The sequence below is a fragment of the Lineus longissimus genome, chromosome 12 (genome assembly GCF_910592395.1).
Source record: "Lineus longissimus chromosome 12, tnLinLong1.2, whole genome shotgun sequence".
In the NCBI taxonomy this organism is placed as follows: Eukaryota; Metazoa; Nemertea; class Pilidiophora; order Heteronemertea; family Lineidae; genus Lineus; species Lineus longissimus.
The window spans coordinates 11,799,807-11,819,043 of record NC_088319.1 but is presented as its reverse complement, the minus strand read 5'-3'; the positions used below and the strand labels follow the sequence as shown (position 1 = coordinate 11,819,043).

At 41.0% G+C, this 19,237-nt stretch overlaps 1 protein-coding gene and 1 non-coding gene across 4 annotated transcripts in view; one reads left to right on the top strand and one right to left on the bottom strand.

The window, feature by feature from the left end:
• Positions 1–1,774: 1,774 nt before the first annotated feature.
• Positions 1,775–19,237, bottom strand: part of LOC135496472 (FMRFamide receptor-like) — a 73,111-nt gene continuing 55,648 nt past the window's right edge. The window contains exons 4-5 of one of the 3 annotated variants that reach the window (XM_064785809.1): positions 14,185–14,306; positions 1,775–8,048 (exon numbers count right to left, since the gene is read on the bottom strand). In XM_064785809.1, the coding sequence (XP_064641879.1) occupies positions 6,759–7,880 (1,122 nt within the window). In that variant the 5' untranslated portion in view covers positions 7,881–8,048; positions 14,185–14,306 and the 3' untranslated portion in view covers positions 1,775–6,758. The remainder of the gene's footprint in view (positions 8,049–14,184; positions 14,307–19,237) is intronic. The other 2 variants (XM_064785808.1, XM_064785811.1) reach the window with 2 other exon arrangements.
• Positions 18,879–18,952, top strand: Trnat-agu (transfer RNA threonine (anticodon AGU)). Its single transcript has one exon. It is a non-coding gene; the product is annotated as a tRNA-Thr (tRNA).

Below are 19,237 nucleotides of genomic sequence, written 5' to 3'. Positions count from 1 at the left end.
GACAGAAGCTCTGCCTGTGGCAGAAGGGTCCTGATGCTGTTCCAGGCGCATGATTTACCACATTCAGCTGCTTCAAGAAGACTAGACTTCAGTTGTCAAGTACTCGGGTACTCGGGCCTGCCCTCAAGTGTAGGCTTCTATGAGATAGGAAGTTTGTCTCAGGTATACATGGGGTACCTCAGGTACATGAGCTACTTCAAGAAGGCCGCTTGAGTCGTCAAGTAGGGTGCCTGGGCCTGTCTCCAAGAACACACTAAAAAGGAACCTCTCGACGGAAGAACCTGATGTTGTATCAGGTGCATGATGATGCTCAGGTAAATTAGCTACCTCGGGTACATTATAAGCTTCTTCAAGTAGACAGGCTGCTTGAGTTGGCAAGTAGGCTACGTGGGCAGAGAGACAGCAGCTCCGTCAGCGAAAGAAAGTCCTGATGTCCCGGGTACAGGAGGTGCATAGCTTCAGGTGCACGAGCTACTTAGGCTACATGGGTTGCTACTTGGGCCTGTGTTCAAGTGGGTATTCAATGAAATTGACTATCTGCCAGTGGCTGAGGGCATGCACTGATGCATTCTGACAATATCAGGCCATTTCACTCGATACATACTTACTCCCACGGAAACATTATTAAGAAGAAGTCGAGTTGTAGGCCCTGTTTACAAGAGGATGGCACTGATGTTGTCCCAGGTAAGGTCCCTCAGGTACATGAGCTACTTTAATTGGTCAACTACAGTTGCCCAGTAGGGCAATGCGGCCTTTCTTCAAGTGTAAAGTGCTACAGAAGCTCTACCAGAGGCGGAAGGCTCCTGATACTACCCCTGGCCAGGCAACTTTGAAATGGTTGAAGATCCAAGCAGCAGTCTCAATGGAATCTTAAAGACACTCAAAACAAAGCCGGTTATTCTTTTGGTTCCGGTACGGTACATTGTACCAAACCTGGCTACAAATAGGGGGCTTAAGTGTCTGTCTCTGGTTGTGGCCATGGTCTTTATAGTCGCAATGAAATCCGTCATTATTCTAGTCATTGGTCTCTGGTTGTTACCCGGGTTGTAACATCCGGTCAACAGGAACTTACGGCGACATCATGAGGAAGATCACTATGAGTGAATAAAGATATTCAGTGGAACCTCCGATAGCGGACACCTCTGTATTATGCACGACGACTTCTCTTTGTTAAGGACAAAGTTATTGGTTCCAGATAGGTCTTTTCTATACGATTTGACTTCAGTAGTCAGGAAACCTCTTTATTAGGGACAGCACTTGTCAGTCGCAAGGATGTGCTTAGTAGAGATATGTAGCGATATGATCTTCCCTCCAGCTGTGAGGATGATTGTGGTCGGTCAAGAATAAAACGGATATCCTGCAGACGCCTCGACAGGATGTTTGTTGGTTACAAGCTGTCGGGGGATATGTAGCCTGGAGTACCCTGGTCGGCCTTCGGATGATCGGCTGATAGCTTGCGGCTGAAGGAACCGCATATTCTTCTTACACTTAGCGTTCAATTTGCATGTGATGGCTGTACTACAGAACCAGGCCTATGTCTCAAATAAACATGGCTCTCGTCTCTTGTTCCTCGCTTAGTCCCCATTGATGCACCGTGTCGCCATGTGGCCAATCTCTCGGTGTCCCAGAGTTGGCGCACAGTTCTGGGGCACATGCTCTGTCATCTCAATGATCAGATGACGTGTTGCACTGAATCCTTCTGGACTCGGTCATGTTCATCAGCGAAATAACGAAGCTAAATATCATTTGTAATGTAATGATATGTACATTATCTTTTTATTCCTTTATTGGTATTGACAAAATGTATTTATTGCAACTTGACATCATTCATTGAAACGAAATATACTTTTTACATACGATATACAATATTAGACTGTACAATAAGTAGGTGAAATTTAAAGGCAATGAACGTTACAAAACTGATAAAGCATTAGGCCTTCATAATTAATGTGAAGAAAAACATTGAAATTTAAAAACATAACAAACGGAAGTCGTTGTTCAAACAATCTTAGCTGGCGGTATATCAAATCTGGAGAATATATTTCATTGTAAAGATTGGGTTGGCTGTATGGGTGGAGTGGATTCATTCTCATGTCGCAAACACTCAGTTCATGGGACACCACAAAATTCATGCAGTCACTCGATCTTCTTTCAGGCTACATGGTCACAACTGAATCTGAACTCGTCATGAGCCGTCTCCATTTGATAGCTAGACTTCTCACCATCACCTTAAACGTCGCGACTCCATCTTGAAGCTTCAAGTTACATTCTTGTATAAAGATGGTTCATTGACGAATTCAAACAATCGGCGAGAGCTGAGCTCGAAAAGAGCAGATCAATTCGTGAATGTCAAACTGTCCAAGCCCTGACCAAGTCTATGTGGTTACAGTGACCATAGCAGATTCTTTCGTGCTATCACCCGGACTACTTTATCACACATACATCATACACTAGACACAGTCGCCTCTTCACAGCAGCCAAACATCCAATACAATGTACATTCGCAATCAAGCTGAGGGTGGGGGACTGTACCGCGCCCATCGGATGTCCCAAATATGGGTTGAAACTCTCCAATGGTTAAAAAAATAATTGAAGCTTTATGAATATTTATTTCTTTAATTTCTTAACAGCATATATTCGATGGGTGAGCATCAACACTTTCAACCATGACGCACGTCTGGAGTTCGTGTAAAATTTCGATAATTGTTGCTTTGTGTCTTTTGTCCCGTGCGTTGGTCGTTTAACAGTCGGTTGATGAGGCTGACAAGCAAACCAAAGCGCGCGTTGATGGTATTGCTCGGAAAATTTACAAAAAAACACCATCCATATGGGCAACATCCAGGGAAAGTTTCCATCCGTATTCGTGGGCGCGGCACAGAAACAATCAACCATCTTCCATCACAAACAAACCGACAGACATACATGTATCCACGCGCACACGTGTTACGCACAACTGCAATTCGGCCATCCTTGCTTTCTCACTCGCACACCGCTATCTACATACACGCGCGCGCACCCACACACTGGCACTTATAAAGGACGCCTTTCTCTTGAGTCAGGAAATGGGTTTAGTTTCGTTCAGCGATAAACATGTTCCAGGTGCAAGCGTTTAGTTTCAATGTACATAATATAGGGCTATAGGAGAGACCTCTATGGTCGATTTCGTGTAAATTAATCTAATGCCAACTTCGCTGCGTCCTATAGCCCCCTTTAAGAAATACCCTTCAATCTAATTCAGTCCTACAGAGGACATGTTGTTCTTCTAATATAAATGCACTTCGAAATAACGCTCTTTGAACAGATTTGCAGTTTTATCTATTTATTCTCCGGCCTAGAACCGACCGGTTGAGTCCTAAGAATTGATTTTTTTAAAATTATGTTTATGCTGCCCACTGAGAAGTAAGCGCGACTTTACCGCTGGTACCATTGGTCACATATCATCGGGCACAGCATTAAAACATTTGCAATCAAGTAAATGATACCTCGAGTTCAAAATGTGCGTGGCGGAAAAACGATAAAAACGAAATGGCCAACAAACCTAATTACAAAAACAATAGTATTGTGTTACTCGTGTAAAACGTTTACTGCCTAGCGCTCTCTAAGAGCACTTACGCGTTTCGTTGTTTTGTAAAAATCAGTCAATGTTGATTTCATATTCTCGGGAAGTGGTCTCAAATTACTCGAGTAAATTGATCAATATGGAGATCTATCACGTGACCATGCGTTAACTAAACAGCTTGTTGATTAGAAGTCAATAAAAGCACTGAATAATTATGGAAATTCCTGACAGAAGGGGAATCTTCTGTTTGTAATCCGTAAGGAAGTGAGTTTCATCCCCTTTCTCCTCACCGACACAATACAATATATCAACTCTGCCACATTGGCGAACATTGCACGTGTATTGCACGTTTGATATACACAAATGTACGCAGCCTAAATGTGACAACTTACTATACATATTCGAGTAAACTGTAATGTGAAATGTAAATCCTGTTTGATATTAAAAAATGTGAATATTTACTCCTATTTTGAGCAGATTAAAACTGCTCGAGGGTCAAAATTACCACGCTTTACATCATCGTCTGCACATAAAATTGCCACTCATCGATCAGTGATCACACAGCAATTGTCCATATACGCTACGAAAATAGTGCGCATAAAACCACAAAAAACGTATAAACACTTCATTTTCAGGGGAAATATTTCGAATGTCGACTCGAAATGCAATATGACAACCTTTTTTGAACTTTTGGAATAAAAAAGGCAGAAAATGTCCAAAAGTTCCTGGAATGATCGATTTCAGCTCATTCAGATTCAGTGGCGGCCAATCAAAGCAGTGATACACACTTACTGCTGTTACTGCGAGGAGTATATTCACTTAATTCAGTTTGGGGATTGAAAGGTACGGTGTCTTGTACATAATGTGATAATAATAACACGACTACCAGAAAAAGAAGAAATATGTGGTATTAAAAGAACCAGGAAAAAGAAAAAGAAAAAAATCATTTGAAAAAAAGTTTGTTATATATCTCATGAGGATAAGACTATATACATTATATAAATGCACACTCTAAAACGAAATCGAACCGGATCAAGAAAACCTTAACAATTGTATTATCAGGCTTTTCGGTTTCTTGATTTTATCTCGGACGATTAGAAACCAGTCATATGCTCACAAGAAAGACATTACTACCGCATGACTGTGGTATACAAAACGCAATGCCACATCAGCTGTAAAAAAACCCGCACAAGGCTATATTACGGAGCGGGCCATTCCACTCTCGATTGAAGTTCCGTCCAGCGTGCATGTCGACCAAACGAAATATGTTCAGTTCAATAATAGCAAGGTTTCGCAACCATTCTGTAATATAGCTGTGTACGCTTGTGCATTTTTAGTAAAATTCGCTACTACACGCCTAATACAACACAATCGGCAACAAACATAGTTGCACCCATTCGATTTGTCCACTATTTTCCCTGGACAACGGCATCAGGCTGACAATCAATTTACACGAATGCTTTTGACTCGCGGTGTGAAAGGAAGCTAGACCCCTCGTTGAAAGTCGAGGCAACAAGGATATATCAAGTCGTGGCATCTCCTGTCAGGCCGTGCATTTATCCATCACCGAAAAATGGTAGGATAACATTTCAGCAGGGGACCTAAAGTTACTTTCACAGCAAGCTACATGGAGAATAAATTATCTTTCTTTGCAATCAAGTGATCAACAGATAATACCAGGGTGCTCTCATCAAGCAGCTTAGCCACCTTCTAACATTCCCAACTTCTGCGATCTAAGACAAGATGGCGTAGCTTAATCACCAGCTGTGTAAAAATTGTTCAACGTTGGGCATTTCATCACCATGAACACTCCGTATTCCCATCGAAAGTACCGTTAGTATTCCAGGTAGGCATTGATGGCTTATGGCTATTCTGACCGTGCTGCCAGGCCTGAAGGTTGACCGGCAATAGGCACCACCATTTTGGCGAAAACTTGAAATTCTAAAGCAATTAGAACTCTTTCAAAACGAAGTGAATGCCAATTTCAAGGACGGGAGTGTCCGTTGTTTTCCAGAAGACAGCCTCCCAGGTTTTAAATAGGCATTCACCTCATTTTGAAGAAATACTTATTGCTTTATGATTAAGTTCTAGCCAAAATGCTGGTACTTACAGTCAACCCTGAATCAAAAGCTATACCACGGACTTCTATACGTCTGTGGCCATACCAAAGGCTGTGGCCCGCAGATGGGCAAGCAATATGTGTTCCCATCAAACATATGGGCCTTCTTTGCTCATAGAAATCTGTTTCATTTAGATATAGGAGTATACGGTATGTGACAAATCAATCATTGTGGAGTACAATAATGTATATATATATATACAATGTCTCAAAGAAAAAAGAGCTATATGAAATTATGATCATAACAGTTAAGTATTCTAATTACACTTTAAATGACGTGGTGGAAGAGAAAATGTGCCAGCTATGAAATACTTGGGTGCCACCTACCATATAGAAATCAATGCGCATATAGCTAACGTAATGTAGTTCTTCCGTTTTTCTTTTTTGTGCTCCGATTACCAAATATCAGAGAGCCACCTTGAGGTATTTCAAAGAAGACACGTTTTCTCAGTTCATGTACATGTGTCGTTTAAGTAATCAAAAATCAGTCACCAGTGACCTTTTAAAAAAGCAACATCGTCAAAGTGCGCATGCGGGGTGAAGCTAGACTTATCCTGAGAGATTCCGGCACCCTCTTCACATGCGGTGTACATCTGTACGTGCATCAGTCATAAGCATTTGATTAGGCACTTAACGTTGCTTGTTGTGTGGTTAGATATTGAGCATGCATTTGTCAACAACAGTCACGAAGGATACGGAGCATGGGTCCCGCAAAAATTGGAATTGATTCCGCTCGCCCGACTGCTCGATGCCATGTTTGATTTTGTTAGTTTTGTGGTTCGTAGTACCTTCACTACATTTAGCCATCAGCTCCAAACATCAGCAGCCTTCTTAGTTGAAGGCCTAAAGTTCATGGAACTCACAAGAGTGGAAGTCAAAGAGCTTGCAGCTGACTCCACGTTTCCATATCAACCAAGCTTCTTCCCGGTGGCTATACGTTCAATATCCATATTGATGAGAGGACACAAATAGCCCCTGGATCGAGGTTGACACAGACAAAATCTGAAGACGTTCCAGCGGAAACTTTTCAATAATCACATGTCAGTACGCCATAGTCTTATACAAGTTCACTACGGAGCACTACGCCATACTTGTCGTCGCCGTATTAGTTTTGTAGTACGCATTTTTCTTCTTGCGACCGCAGCAGAAGAACTCGAATAACGCTGCTTTTAGGGCGTCTCTAAATGTCTTTCCTATCAGAATATATATGAAGAAATTGATAAAGGAGTTAAAGACCGAGAACACAGTTGAAGAGAGCGATAGTTCATAATGGTACGACGTCTCCCCGAAAACTCGCATGAAGATCTCCACGGCGGTGGGAATCTCGCACAGAACGAATGTGGTCGCCAGGACCACCAAGACAACAGTTGCTGTGGACGAAGCTTCGTCCTTCCGCTTGCCCATGCGCTTTTTTGACCTCCTGAGTGCGATTATCATCCGGGTATCCATCAGCGTGACGAGCAGCATGGGCAAGACGACGTTTATGAAGCTATCGGCCATATTATAAGTCATATCATACGCACCACTAGTATTATGTATAATTATGTGATCGTGACAAGTTTCGTTGCCTATCACCTCAATGCTGAACATAAAGAAGTTGTGGAAATTGAAGGCCATGACGTATAGAAACATAGTGACAACTGCGATAAAGGCTGGTTTGATTTGGCAGAATTTGATGGCACGTGTCGGATGGTACACAGCAATGTAGCGATCAGCCGAGACAAGCACGACCATCCAGACTGCAAGATCAGATGCGATCCCCGTAAAATTTTTAATCACAAAAAAATTATGATAGAATATTACATCCCACTGGCGCGACGCGCCGAACACTTCGTACCACGTCCGCAGCGAGTATTCCACGAACACCATCAGCATGAAGAAAGTGTCTGCCCCTGCTAACGTTTGCAGAAGGAAAGTGTGCGAAGAGAGCTTCTTGACTCTTGAGAAACCAAGGATTGTCAATATGTTGAGTGGAACACCAACGAGTGTGAAAAATGTTATCATTATACCGTAAACCACAAAATCCTCTACTATAATAGTATTTTGGATGCCCGTGTCTAATATATTTCCACAGGGGTTTCCACCAGTGCTGTTCGTCTTGAACATGGTGGAGTTCTCCATCTCGTTTAGAGAGTATAACACAGCTCCCGTGTCCGCCATCTTGGATATATTAAGTACCACGTGATCTAAGTCACGGACCATCGGGTACAGAAGTCCAAAGAAGTAGAAGCGTTACGCGAATATTCGCATATATCAGTCCATCTGAAAAGCCACGTAATTCGCATGAGAATCCTAAACGCCAACACTTCACTTCTTTAGTTCGATAGTTTGCTTTCCACTCCGTACAATACCATGTCTTTTGTGTTGCATCTGAAACACACGTAGAATTGTGTTAGAAATACAGAAAATACAGAAAATAGAAAGGGATACCGTCCATGTCATCTGAAAAATCGTTCTCCTAACAATTCCCTAAAACAGTTTGATTGAAATATAAAATGGGTCGACGAAAACCTCGAAGGAAGAGAAGTCCTTATTTGACCTTGGACAGCAGCTGCAAGCGTTCGATCAAATCCTGAGGTATCATCATACTGTCGAATTCAGGTACATAAAGTACAGTCCTGATCATGTTGCTAAGGTCTCCATGCTCATGATGCGTGTGGTACTGCACACACAGGGCTGCTAATAATGACATCCTATCTACCCTATCATCAGGAGCGGCGGAAACTTAAATGGCGATGTCGGCACCAGAACACATTTCCTATGCATTCTTTCTTACGTGTAAAAATTACATTTCTGAAGGAGCTGACCATGGGCGATGACTGCTCGGAGATGACTGATGCTTCCACGTGTTTGATAGCTATTATGTTTAGGAAAACATTTGGGAAACAGCTGCACGTGGTACAACACCGGCCCTCTTGACGGAAGCGTACTTATCGTCTCGGAAGAAATGGCGGCCAATCTGTTAGAAACCAAATGCCCATTGAGACAATTATTATTTATGACTTGCTAACAGGTATTTTATACCTGCTGACTAGACATGAAAAGTAGCTGAGAACCGTAGATCTTTGTTATCAACAGAGGCCTTTTGATAGCCATTACTTTTGCTACATTTAGGGGAAGTAAACATGAAGTGGCCATGTGTTCCTCTTCTATGGCAATGGGCCTCAAAATATTATGACCATTGTCAAAAAATGGTGGTTCAGAGAATCGACATGCTCCAATTATACACTAAGCTTTTATCAAGCCGGTGAGAATATTATACATGTACATTTTGTCTCGCAATAATTCTTCGCCCCCCCCCCCCCCCCCCCCACACACACACACGCACACGCACACACTGCTGATTACATTTCAAGTATTCAGTTAAGAAAAATAGAGAGAAAAATTACCCTTACGATCGTTCAGAGGGATTCGTTCGGTGATATTCTCAAAGTCATATAGCGCTTAAGGGTTCACAATGTTTCTAGTCAGTTCTAATCATAATTTTATTCATGCTTTAGATGTATACTGATGTACACTTTAAGTCATCCAGGCGATTTATCATTTACACTCGAAAATTCAATCTGTTCCCATCACTGCACGCGAATATACCGGAGATTGTTCTTCAGTAAATTCGAATCCCGTGAAGAGATTAAACTTTCTCGTGTTATGGAATCGTGAGCTTCCTTCATACTTGATGCACAGCTGTGCCAATAAAACAGAACAGTTCAGAAACGCCTCATCGTCTGCGAATGAGGAAAATGTTTTCTTGAAAACATAAACAACATCAATCAACGGATTATGTTTGAACATACAGAATGAAGCCAACAGAAATAGCTGTTGTGCTTATCAGGGGCGGCCCAAGCTTCTATTATCACATGCAAAGTTCGAAAAACAACGTTCTTCAAATTCTCGTCTGTACGTCAGGAAATGGCTTCAGCAGGATGAAGTCTCGTAATGTAGCCTACCGACGCAAACTTTAAGAACATTGAGTTTTGCTTTTGAAAATAGAACCCGTTTGGACTATTTGTAACCAGCAAACTGATGAACCTACTCGTATCAGAGACTGACATCAGATACAGTTTCAGTTGAGAATCCTCAATCCCATACAGTATAGATAAAAACAGGGTCACAATTCCCCTGATACCTTGAATCGAATGAGGGTTACGATACCTAATCTCTGGCCTGTAATTACTTGACCTGACCCTGACCGGACCCTCAAATAGCAGCTATCATTTCGTGATGTCCAACCGGCCTACTACATATTCCAAAATAGGCCCATTTGACAAGGGTACTGTCTAAATAGCCAATCAGAGGCTGCGGCTCAAAGAATTGGGTCAAGAGACACACAGACAATGGGATGCGATCGAGAAAGTTTTCGATTTTCCGACTTCTTGCAATTCTATCTATAGTTCACTGACAAATGTATCATCGGACGCTGGAATTCGAAATATGATTTTATGAAGGTATGGACTTTACTCGGAGATGATCATTCCGTGGTGTCGTGCCTTTTTATTGTCGTGTCGCGTGCGTCTTCGATGGTGTTCGCACCGGACCCTCAAATAGCAGCTATCATTTCGTGATGTCCAACCGGCCTACTACATATTCCAAAATAGGCCCATTTGACAAGGGTACTGTCTAAATAGCCAATCAGAGGCTGCGGCTCAAAGAATTGGGTCAAGAGACACACAGACAATGGGATGCGATCGAGAAAGTTTTCGATTTTCCGACTTCTTGCAATTCTATCTATAGTTCACTGACAAATGTATCATCGGACGCTGGAATTCGAAATATGATTTTATGAAGGTATGGACTTTACTCGGAGATGATCATTCCGTGGTGTCGTGCCTTTTTATTGTCGTGTCGCGTGCGTCTTCGATGGTGTTCGCACCCCTTGATTTTGATCGCCTTGCGCCCCGGGGCATCACGTGAGTACCGTACATTGTACGTAATATTTCGCCGTTCATAAATGTCTTTATTAATTTGGACCGCATGAAATTAGTTCGCCGTGTGTTGATTCTGTGGCTGTTCAGACAAGTTGGAAACTTGACAGTCAGGTCTGCAGCACGTTCGTGGAGCCAAGAACAGGTGGCAGCATGGGACGGATTCATCATCGTAAGTAAATTACAGTCATCATATTTTATAGTCCCTTATGTTTGGCTGAATCGAACGCCAATACAGGTACTTTAATCAAAAGTTAGTGAGCCGAAAACACAATGTCATGGGCTTTACTTGGCCTTTCTCAGAGAGAAATTCTACCCTTGAAGTTTGTAAACAAATTGAATTATAGGTGGAATCCGTTTACTTCAGCTCGTTGATCACTCTCTGCAATGCAACCTAAAGTCTCAGTATTTGATTAGAAGAAATGAACAACCTACATGTGTATGTCTACTTCAAGGAAAACGAACAAAAAATCGTAGACTGGTTGGCTGCGGTTAAAAGCTAAAATGAAACTACAGGAATGGACGATCGCCTGTAACTTAGAGACTCTGGTAGAATGAAATTAACGTGATGTAGAAAGTTCTGATCGACAAACCGGTGAGCCTAATGCCTATGCAGAAGACAAAGTAGAATGCATCTTCTGTGACGCATTAATAAAAGCACAAGTGTGACGTCACTTGTACTCTTGTTTTTCGCTCGAATCACTGACGGAATCCGTTAGTATTCATGGCGCGGACATAAAGTGTACATTGTACATATTCATGATGTACGTGTCAAACTATATCTTTGGTCATTGCTGATAAATGAAAATATTTTATTAAGCTTCAAATATCAATAAGTTTTTCCTTTCATACATGTACCGAGACTTGCATTTGTCTCGTTTGCATACTGACACCAGTAAACAATTAAAACATTTTCCATCTGCCATTTTATGTTTCTCCCGCAGATTGAAGCATGCATATATGAATATGAAGTATCATCGTCCGTGAATGCATCCTTGTAGCAATATATCTCAGGAACATCGAGAAATGAAACGGAAATTTGGCCTTTTGTTGTCTGTGTTCGAGCAGATGGTTGCTGTTTTTGCATAAAGGAAACATTTCTGATATCATATTCAAAATGTTCTTTATCATTTGTAATACACGTGAGGATTATTGGATGAACGAATTGTTATCAAAACTGATCCGTTACGTTCAAAATGGAGTTTTTAGCTCACATGGTGAGCTTATGTCGTCAAGTCTTGTCGGTCCGTCCAACCGTCCGTCCGTCGTCCGTCAACAATAGGGGCACGATTGCTCAGGTAGAATGCATCTTCAGTGACGCATTACATAAAAGCACAAGTGTGACGTCACTTCTTTATCATTTGTAATACACGTGAGGATTATTGGATAAACGAATTGTTATCAAAACTGATCCGTTACGTTCAAAATGGAGTTTTTAGCTCGCATGGTTGAGCTTATGTCGTCAAGTCTTGTCCGTCCGTCCGTCGGTCCGTCGTCCGTCAAAATAGGGGCACGTTTGCTCAGGTAGAATGCATCTTCAGTGACGCATTACCTAAAAGCACAAGTGTGACGTCACTTCTTTATCATTTGTAATACACGTGAGGATTATTGGATAAACGAATTGTTATCAAAACTGATCCGTTACGTTCAAAATGGAGTTTTTAGCTCACATGGTTGAGCTTATGTCGTCAAGTCTTGTCCGTCCGTCCGTCGGTCCGTCGTCCGTCAAAATAGGGGCACGTTTGCTCAGGTAGAATGCATCTTCAGTGACGCATTACATAAAAGCACAAGTGTGACGTCACTTCTTTATCATTTGTAATACACGTGAGGATTATTGGATAAACAAATTGTTGTCAAAACTGTAATCCTTTACGTTCAAAATGGAGTTTTTAGCTCACATGTTGAGCTAATGTCGTCAAGTCTTGTCCGTCCGTCCAACCGTCCGTCCGTCGTCCGTCAACAATAGAGGCACGTTTGCTCAAGTAGAATGCTTCTTCAGTGACGCATTAAATAAAAGCACAAGTGTGACGTCACTTCTTTATCATTGTAATACACGTGAGGATTATTGGATGAACAAATTGTTATCAAAACTGTAATCCGTTACGTTCAAATTGGAGTTTTTAGCTCACATGGTTGAGCTTTATGTCGTCAAGTCTTGTCCGTCCGTCCAACCGACCGTCCGTCGTCCGTCAACAATAGGGGCACGTTTGCTCAGGTAGAATGCATCTTCTATGACGCATTACATAAAAGCACAAGTGTGACGTCTTTTCTTTATCATTTGTAATACACGTGAGGATTATTGGATAAACGAATTGTCATCAAAACTCTGTAATTCGATACGTTCAAAATGGAGTTATTTTGAAGGATGTATTTTTATTAGTTTCATTGATCTAAGACTACTTCATCAATCACAACAAATTAAGACACAACTGCCAAACCGAAGCAGGACGTAATGATCATAACTTCAGACCTTCTGTTGAAAAATACCTAGGTGAGCAAATATTTACTCGCCTAACTTTTATTTTCATAGCCTAGGCGCGTAATTCTTGAAAGTCGCTGTTTGCGACTTGTGCCCGGCGGCCATGATTGATAATAATGAGATCACGGATTCCCATGCTAGGAGCGATTCCATTGGTTGGCCTTCCGAGTGACCCCCGATATTGACCAATGGCTTGCACTGTTACAGTCTGTGATGTAGTTACAAAAATATGCCTATCGGCGGCGCTGCAGTCGGGATATCCAGGTGCGCGAATTTTAAAACTTTTTTAAGAGCAGTTCCATGCGTGGCCAAAATGACAATTTGGCCGTGGCAAAGGCGCGCAAGCGCAAATGCGCGCCTTTCAACAGAAGGTCTGCATAACCACTGGTCAAGTCTCCAACCCATTGTCTATCCAAATTGAATACTAACGTTAGTATGTTAAGGAAGGCATCGAAAGACCATAAACTCATTTCTGGGCATGGCTTTGATATACAGAAACGGTCTTTAGATCAATAGAACTGGAGTATTTTCAAGATACTAATGTTTGCAATCTGTGCATGCATCAAATTACCCCGTGTAGTCGGTTTTTATATATGATATTATTGGAAAGTTCAAAGCCTAGTTTTTTGCAATATATTTAGCTGTCACACTTCCATATTAGAAACGTTCTTTTATCGGCGGATGATATTCCATTTTATGAGAGGTTTGCTCAATGAATATCTAGACGCCATTCTCTATCAATGTGACTTGAAACAACGAGTTACAACAAAGCTTTCGCTCCAAGTAGGAATGTAGGTCAATAAGGTTCCTCTTCAAATAATAAAGGTTTTTGAGCTTTTGAAAAACCTCAAAAATTCAACACAAATGCACCCTGCAGAGGATTTTCAGGGTCATGAAAAACACTTCGAGATTTTTCGCAACGGAGTGCATATTTGTGTTTGCTGATAGGAATACGCAAAAAGGTTTTTGAAAACGCCCAGGCCCCTTATGCTTGAAAGAAGGAGACATGGCGAATCTATAACTGTTTATTGCGCCAAAACTATCATCAACCTTGATGAACCCCCTACAATTTTCTGAACCCAGACATTAATGAAATACACATTACCTCAGTTTATCTTTTATGAAAATCAAAAAACTCCAGGATCTCTCCACTCACCGATATATGTATGAAGGATTTGACTAAGATTCTAACATTTTCGGCATGAACAACATCGTTGTGTCGTCTTACTGAAAATACAGAAAGAATGTGTCATGAGCATTGGCAGACAAAACGAAGAGAAACAAAAAAAAATATTACCTGCCCTTGCTGATAATTGTCCCATCGACTCCCATGAAATTGTTTCGAGGGGGGTCGATGTTATCAAGATTTGAACCTTTATAAGACTGTAGAACAATGGGAATTTAGGCCCTGGTGCGTGTTAGCTTCGTTTAAAGACAATAGACCGTGTATTGGGCTATGCCTGAATTCTTTTGACTGTGAGGTATTAAGAGATAAAAAGCGTTAATGGCAGAGGTGAAATTGACAGGGCTACGGCTTGGTAACCTTGGTTACTTATCAAAGCACATGTGTAATAATTGGATGCAAAATCTTGAAATGTTGTTCCCAATTCTGCCTATTCAAACCCTTCATGCATTAACGCTACATTAATATACATTAACATGTTTAATGTCAGCAATGACATGTCATTCGCTGTTTGCAACCAGTACAGGATGGAATTTGGATTTCTATTTCATAACGGGGAACAATAATTATGGTCATTTGAATGACACTTGATGGAGGGTTGAAAGTGAATGCTAGCCCCGGGAAACCAGGGCGCCTCAGAAACAAGAAGACATCTAAGATGTGAATGTAACTTAAGATATACTCATTACACATAGAGGATGAAATAAAGACCCTAATAATTAGCTAATAATGACACATTAGTCTTCTTGTTACGAGAGTATGGTTATTATGAAGAAGTAATTCTGCACTCCAGGTGGTATAGGTATGAAATTACTTTCAATGAGAAGGAATTTGAAGTCTGTTTTCGTCTAAAGTAAGAACGCCTCGATAAAAGTGTGTTGTTATCGTTTCATGACTTTGAGAAAGGTCAAACAATAGGTTCCACAAAACTTGTTGACCAAAGTTCGTGAAAGTTTGAACATAAATTTGACTTTAAGAGAGGGGCTACGGGTCAAATTGGTATTCAGTAGAGGCAGTCAGTACAGACAGTCAGAATTCGATACTTCTAAGTTCATATTCATATTGGGTATTGAAGCTTGCTGCTTCACTTTCCATGTCGGCAGGTAGGCCTACATGTAAACTTATAAAACGACCTGATATAATGGACATTGTCTCGGCGCAATGATATCACATGTCAATGTGATTATCGGGTAAAGGGGCGCGACGCAAGACTATGTTAGAAGTACAAAAGTTCGATAACAAATATAGAATTCCATATGTATATCGATTTTACATCCATTTTCCCACTCCTAATAGGCGTCGGGTATCACTTCAGGTTTTATAAACCGAAAAAGGCAAGTCGACTTTATGTATCCTGCATATGCTATTGCTATTTTGATGAACGTTGAGACATTTCCTCCGATACAGCGCGGCTATTTTAATCAAGACTTTGAGAGATAGAAGTAAACAAAAGGATTAACCTATCTATAAAGCATCATGTCCATTTTCAAAGCATTTTACTGAAATATCATACGCCGTTTCTTAAATAGAAATCTGTCATATACTAAATTTGAAAATTACCAAATGCGTAAATCAGAAGAGAATATATAAATGAGCATTATCGTTACGTATAGACATATTGTACGGTAAGTTGTGGTTCTATATATTCTTAGAATTTTATTTCTGATATATGTCATAGTGATCATACAGCCAAGAAAAATGTCCACATTCTATTTTGTACACTTTCTCGATGACCTGAACTTCTCTTCTAATTTTCGTGCATCTATGTATACCACTTTAAAGCCAGGTAGGCCTTTTTACTGAATAACCCGATATACCCCAGTACAATCTGACGTAAATATTATAGTCTAACCAACGCTTTAATAGCGTATTCAAAGTCGATATTTCCTCCATTATAAAAGACAGAACTGAAAACAATATCGAAGTCACATTCAACATTGTTCAAACCCACACATTTTAAAATTCGATAAAATCCACTTTTCGAGAGATGAAGCAAATTGATTTTTTTTTCAATCTCTATGCCACCGTTTAAAATGCCTAGATTGGTTTTCACGCTACGAAATTAAATCATTTTGCGGACGTTTCACTTAAATTTGCTCTTTTGCATGAGTGTACATGGATAGGTGACACAGAGAGATTGTAGTTTAACAAAAATAATGCAGCGGATAGATTGCAATTTTATGCTGACTTCATCCAGCAGCTGCGTAGTGAAATGATCGATCACGTACTAAGTTAGATTTCGTACTGCTCAAAGGCGCGGCTTAATAAACGAATGCATTGCATCTTAGAGAGTGAATGCATCCCTTGTCACAGCGCTAGAAACCTCCATTACTTGAAAAAAATTCTAAACCATACCATACCGGTCCCCTGTCAAAGTACACAAAAAGCGCGACAGTGGCGACCATGTTGAATAGCGGACTACATTGCCCCTGACCCTAGGTCAGTTGATTTGCATATATGTATCGTTCTTAAAAGGTTTATAGATTTCTCTCCATTATTCAATACCTTTCACGCATGTAGATGATGATTACGAGAGAATACCATAAATATGATTGAAAATACCGCAAAGTTTATACACCTTTCCAGAAATGGGGCGCTGAGTGTCCGAAGTAGTGATGTCATAAGGGGAAACTAGGCCTTATGGTGGAGGGACAAAGGAGATAGTCATGGTTGACCAACACACTTGAATGCCTTTGATGACGGAGAAGGGGAAAACAATTAGTTCCAATGCAAGCATGTACAGAGGACCGTTTTTGATGTTTAAGAATGAATCTAGTACTATCGGTATAGGAAAATGCTTTACGGGCTTTGCCCAGGTCATGCAGTCAATCTTCGGTCTACCACCGGAACAACTATATTGTATATACCCTACATGTACGTTATGTGCCGTACTGTATGTGTGGTTGATGTCAGGTTCAAGGTAAAAACCTGATGCCTCAATAATATAAGCTAGAGATTTTTGATAAGATAAGTTTAGAAAGAGCCTCAGTCTCGCAAAAGAACTAAAAAACCTATGTTTACCGGCTGTTTATCAGACAGTTCAACTCAACGCACTAGGAACATGGTAGTAAAGTGGAAAACCACTTTTTAAAGATATGTGAATAAACGACGCGAATGAAGCCATTTCAAAGCTTCAGCTGGGCACGCGTGAAAGAAACTACGCTTGCTAGCTCTTTTTCCTGATGCCAGTTTACGTTTTATGGCGTATTCCCGGCCGGCTTAAGAACATTTATAGGTTGCTTAGTGTTTTGCTCAAAAGAATAATCTGGGTTGAACTTTGTCAACATTTTTTTTGCAAAGGAACCGAGATTTGATCGAAATCATAACCTGCAAGTGCAACGAGCAGTCTTTTCAGATTGCGTGGTCTTTGTTCACAGGACCCCTTCCTTACGGGATTGCCGCGTAACACAACTCAAACCTCCTTATAGGTTAGCATAAGGGTCATTTCATTACCACAATGGCAATCGAATGACCATTACTGGCTCACGGAACGGCCTGCTTGACCAAGGAGATCATCGTTCTCGGACAATGATATCATTTCTGACGGCCTTTCCACTCTGTTCGCTTGCCGGCTATTAGGCTTGGATGCTGGGTCGTGGCAGTTCAGAATGGTTGGATGACAATGGCAGATTCGACTATTTGGCTATTAGTCATCAGGTCACAAGTTTGGAACGGTCGGATCAAATCAGGTATTTTGTGAGGGTAGTGACCAGACTACCGAACTGGAGGTATTGGTTGTCTCACTAAAACCGCGAGGGTGGAGCTAAAATGCGGACCAAAACCGAGACGGAGCTGAGGTTTTGGCCAGCATTTCAGTTCACCCGAGCAGTTTTGGTGAGACAATCGATACCGACGACATTGAGGTATCAATTTCTGTTTTAACACAATCTCAAGTTAAACGACGAATGATGTGGTTTAAAATACGTTTTGAATTCCATATTTTGCACCATCCCAATCGGTTTTTGTTGCCTAACCTTTATAGCCGTGGCTTCGTTGGCGCGTAGAGCATTTACACGGGAGATTGCGGTTCATTTCTAAATCCAGGTATTTTGGAAGATCTTGTAGAATTTTGTTATCATGTGGTGAAACTATCATGATTGCAATGTTTTCTAATTGTACCAGATGAACAGATATGCTCAGTGAATAATGACCCAAACAATGTTTTACCTGTATTCCTTGTAAACAGTACTAAATGTATTGTTGTAGCCTCGCATACCATAGAGGTATCTATCCTTAGAGCCGCTATGAACTGTGTTAGTTACTCGTTCCGTGAAAAAAATAATCTCACACATAAACATATAATTGTGTAAAGAGTTGTGCAAGACAGACCTTAGGTATGTATTTATTTGCTGCATAAAAAGACACTGTGTACAGCATCACCTAAAATGACGCCATGGATATTTTGAACGAATAATACGGCCTTCTTTCAAGGCTGCATTGAATCATTTGCGTATCATCATGGTAGCATTTGTTCCGACCCGGTTCCCATCGGTTAATACTTAACCTGGGGACGAGATTGGCAAATCCAGGATCAACCCAAATACCAAAAATGGAGAAAAAAATTCCAGTCCAGGCTCCATTAAATTCGAACGGCCTTAAAGCTGTTATCTTCAACTGGCCTCGTGGCTTAGTTGGTTAAAGTGCCTGTCTAGTAAACAGGAGATCATGAGTTCGAATCTCGTCGAGGCCTTTTTATTCCTTATTGTTAGATATTGTCAGTCGTGTTGACGCACATTATCTATTCACATGATTCAAGCCTTGTATCCTGTGGCGTTGCAAGTAACATGGCCCATTTTTTATCACCAAAATATTAATGTCTGTCAGATTTAATTGCCCTTTTTTGATTTGTTATTCTGAATGTCAGACACATACCACATTATCTGGCAGCTACACTGAAATCGCGACAGCTGAACAATAAGATCAATAGCGCTTGCATATCACGACCGCTGGTTATCCAGGTTTAATTGCACTGGTA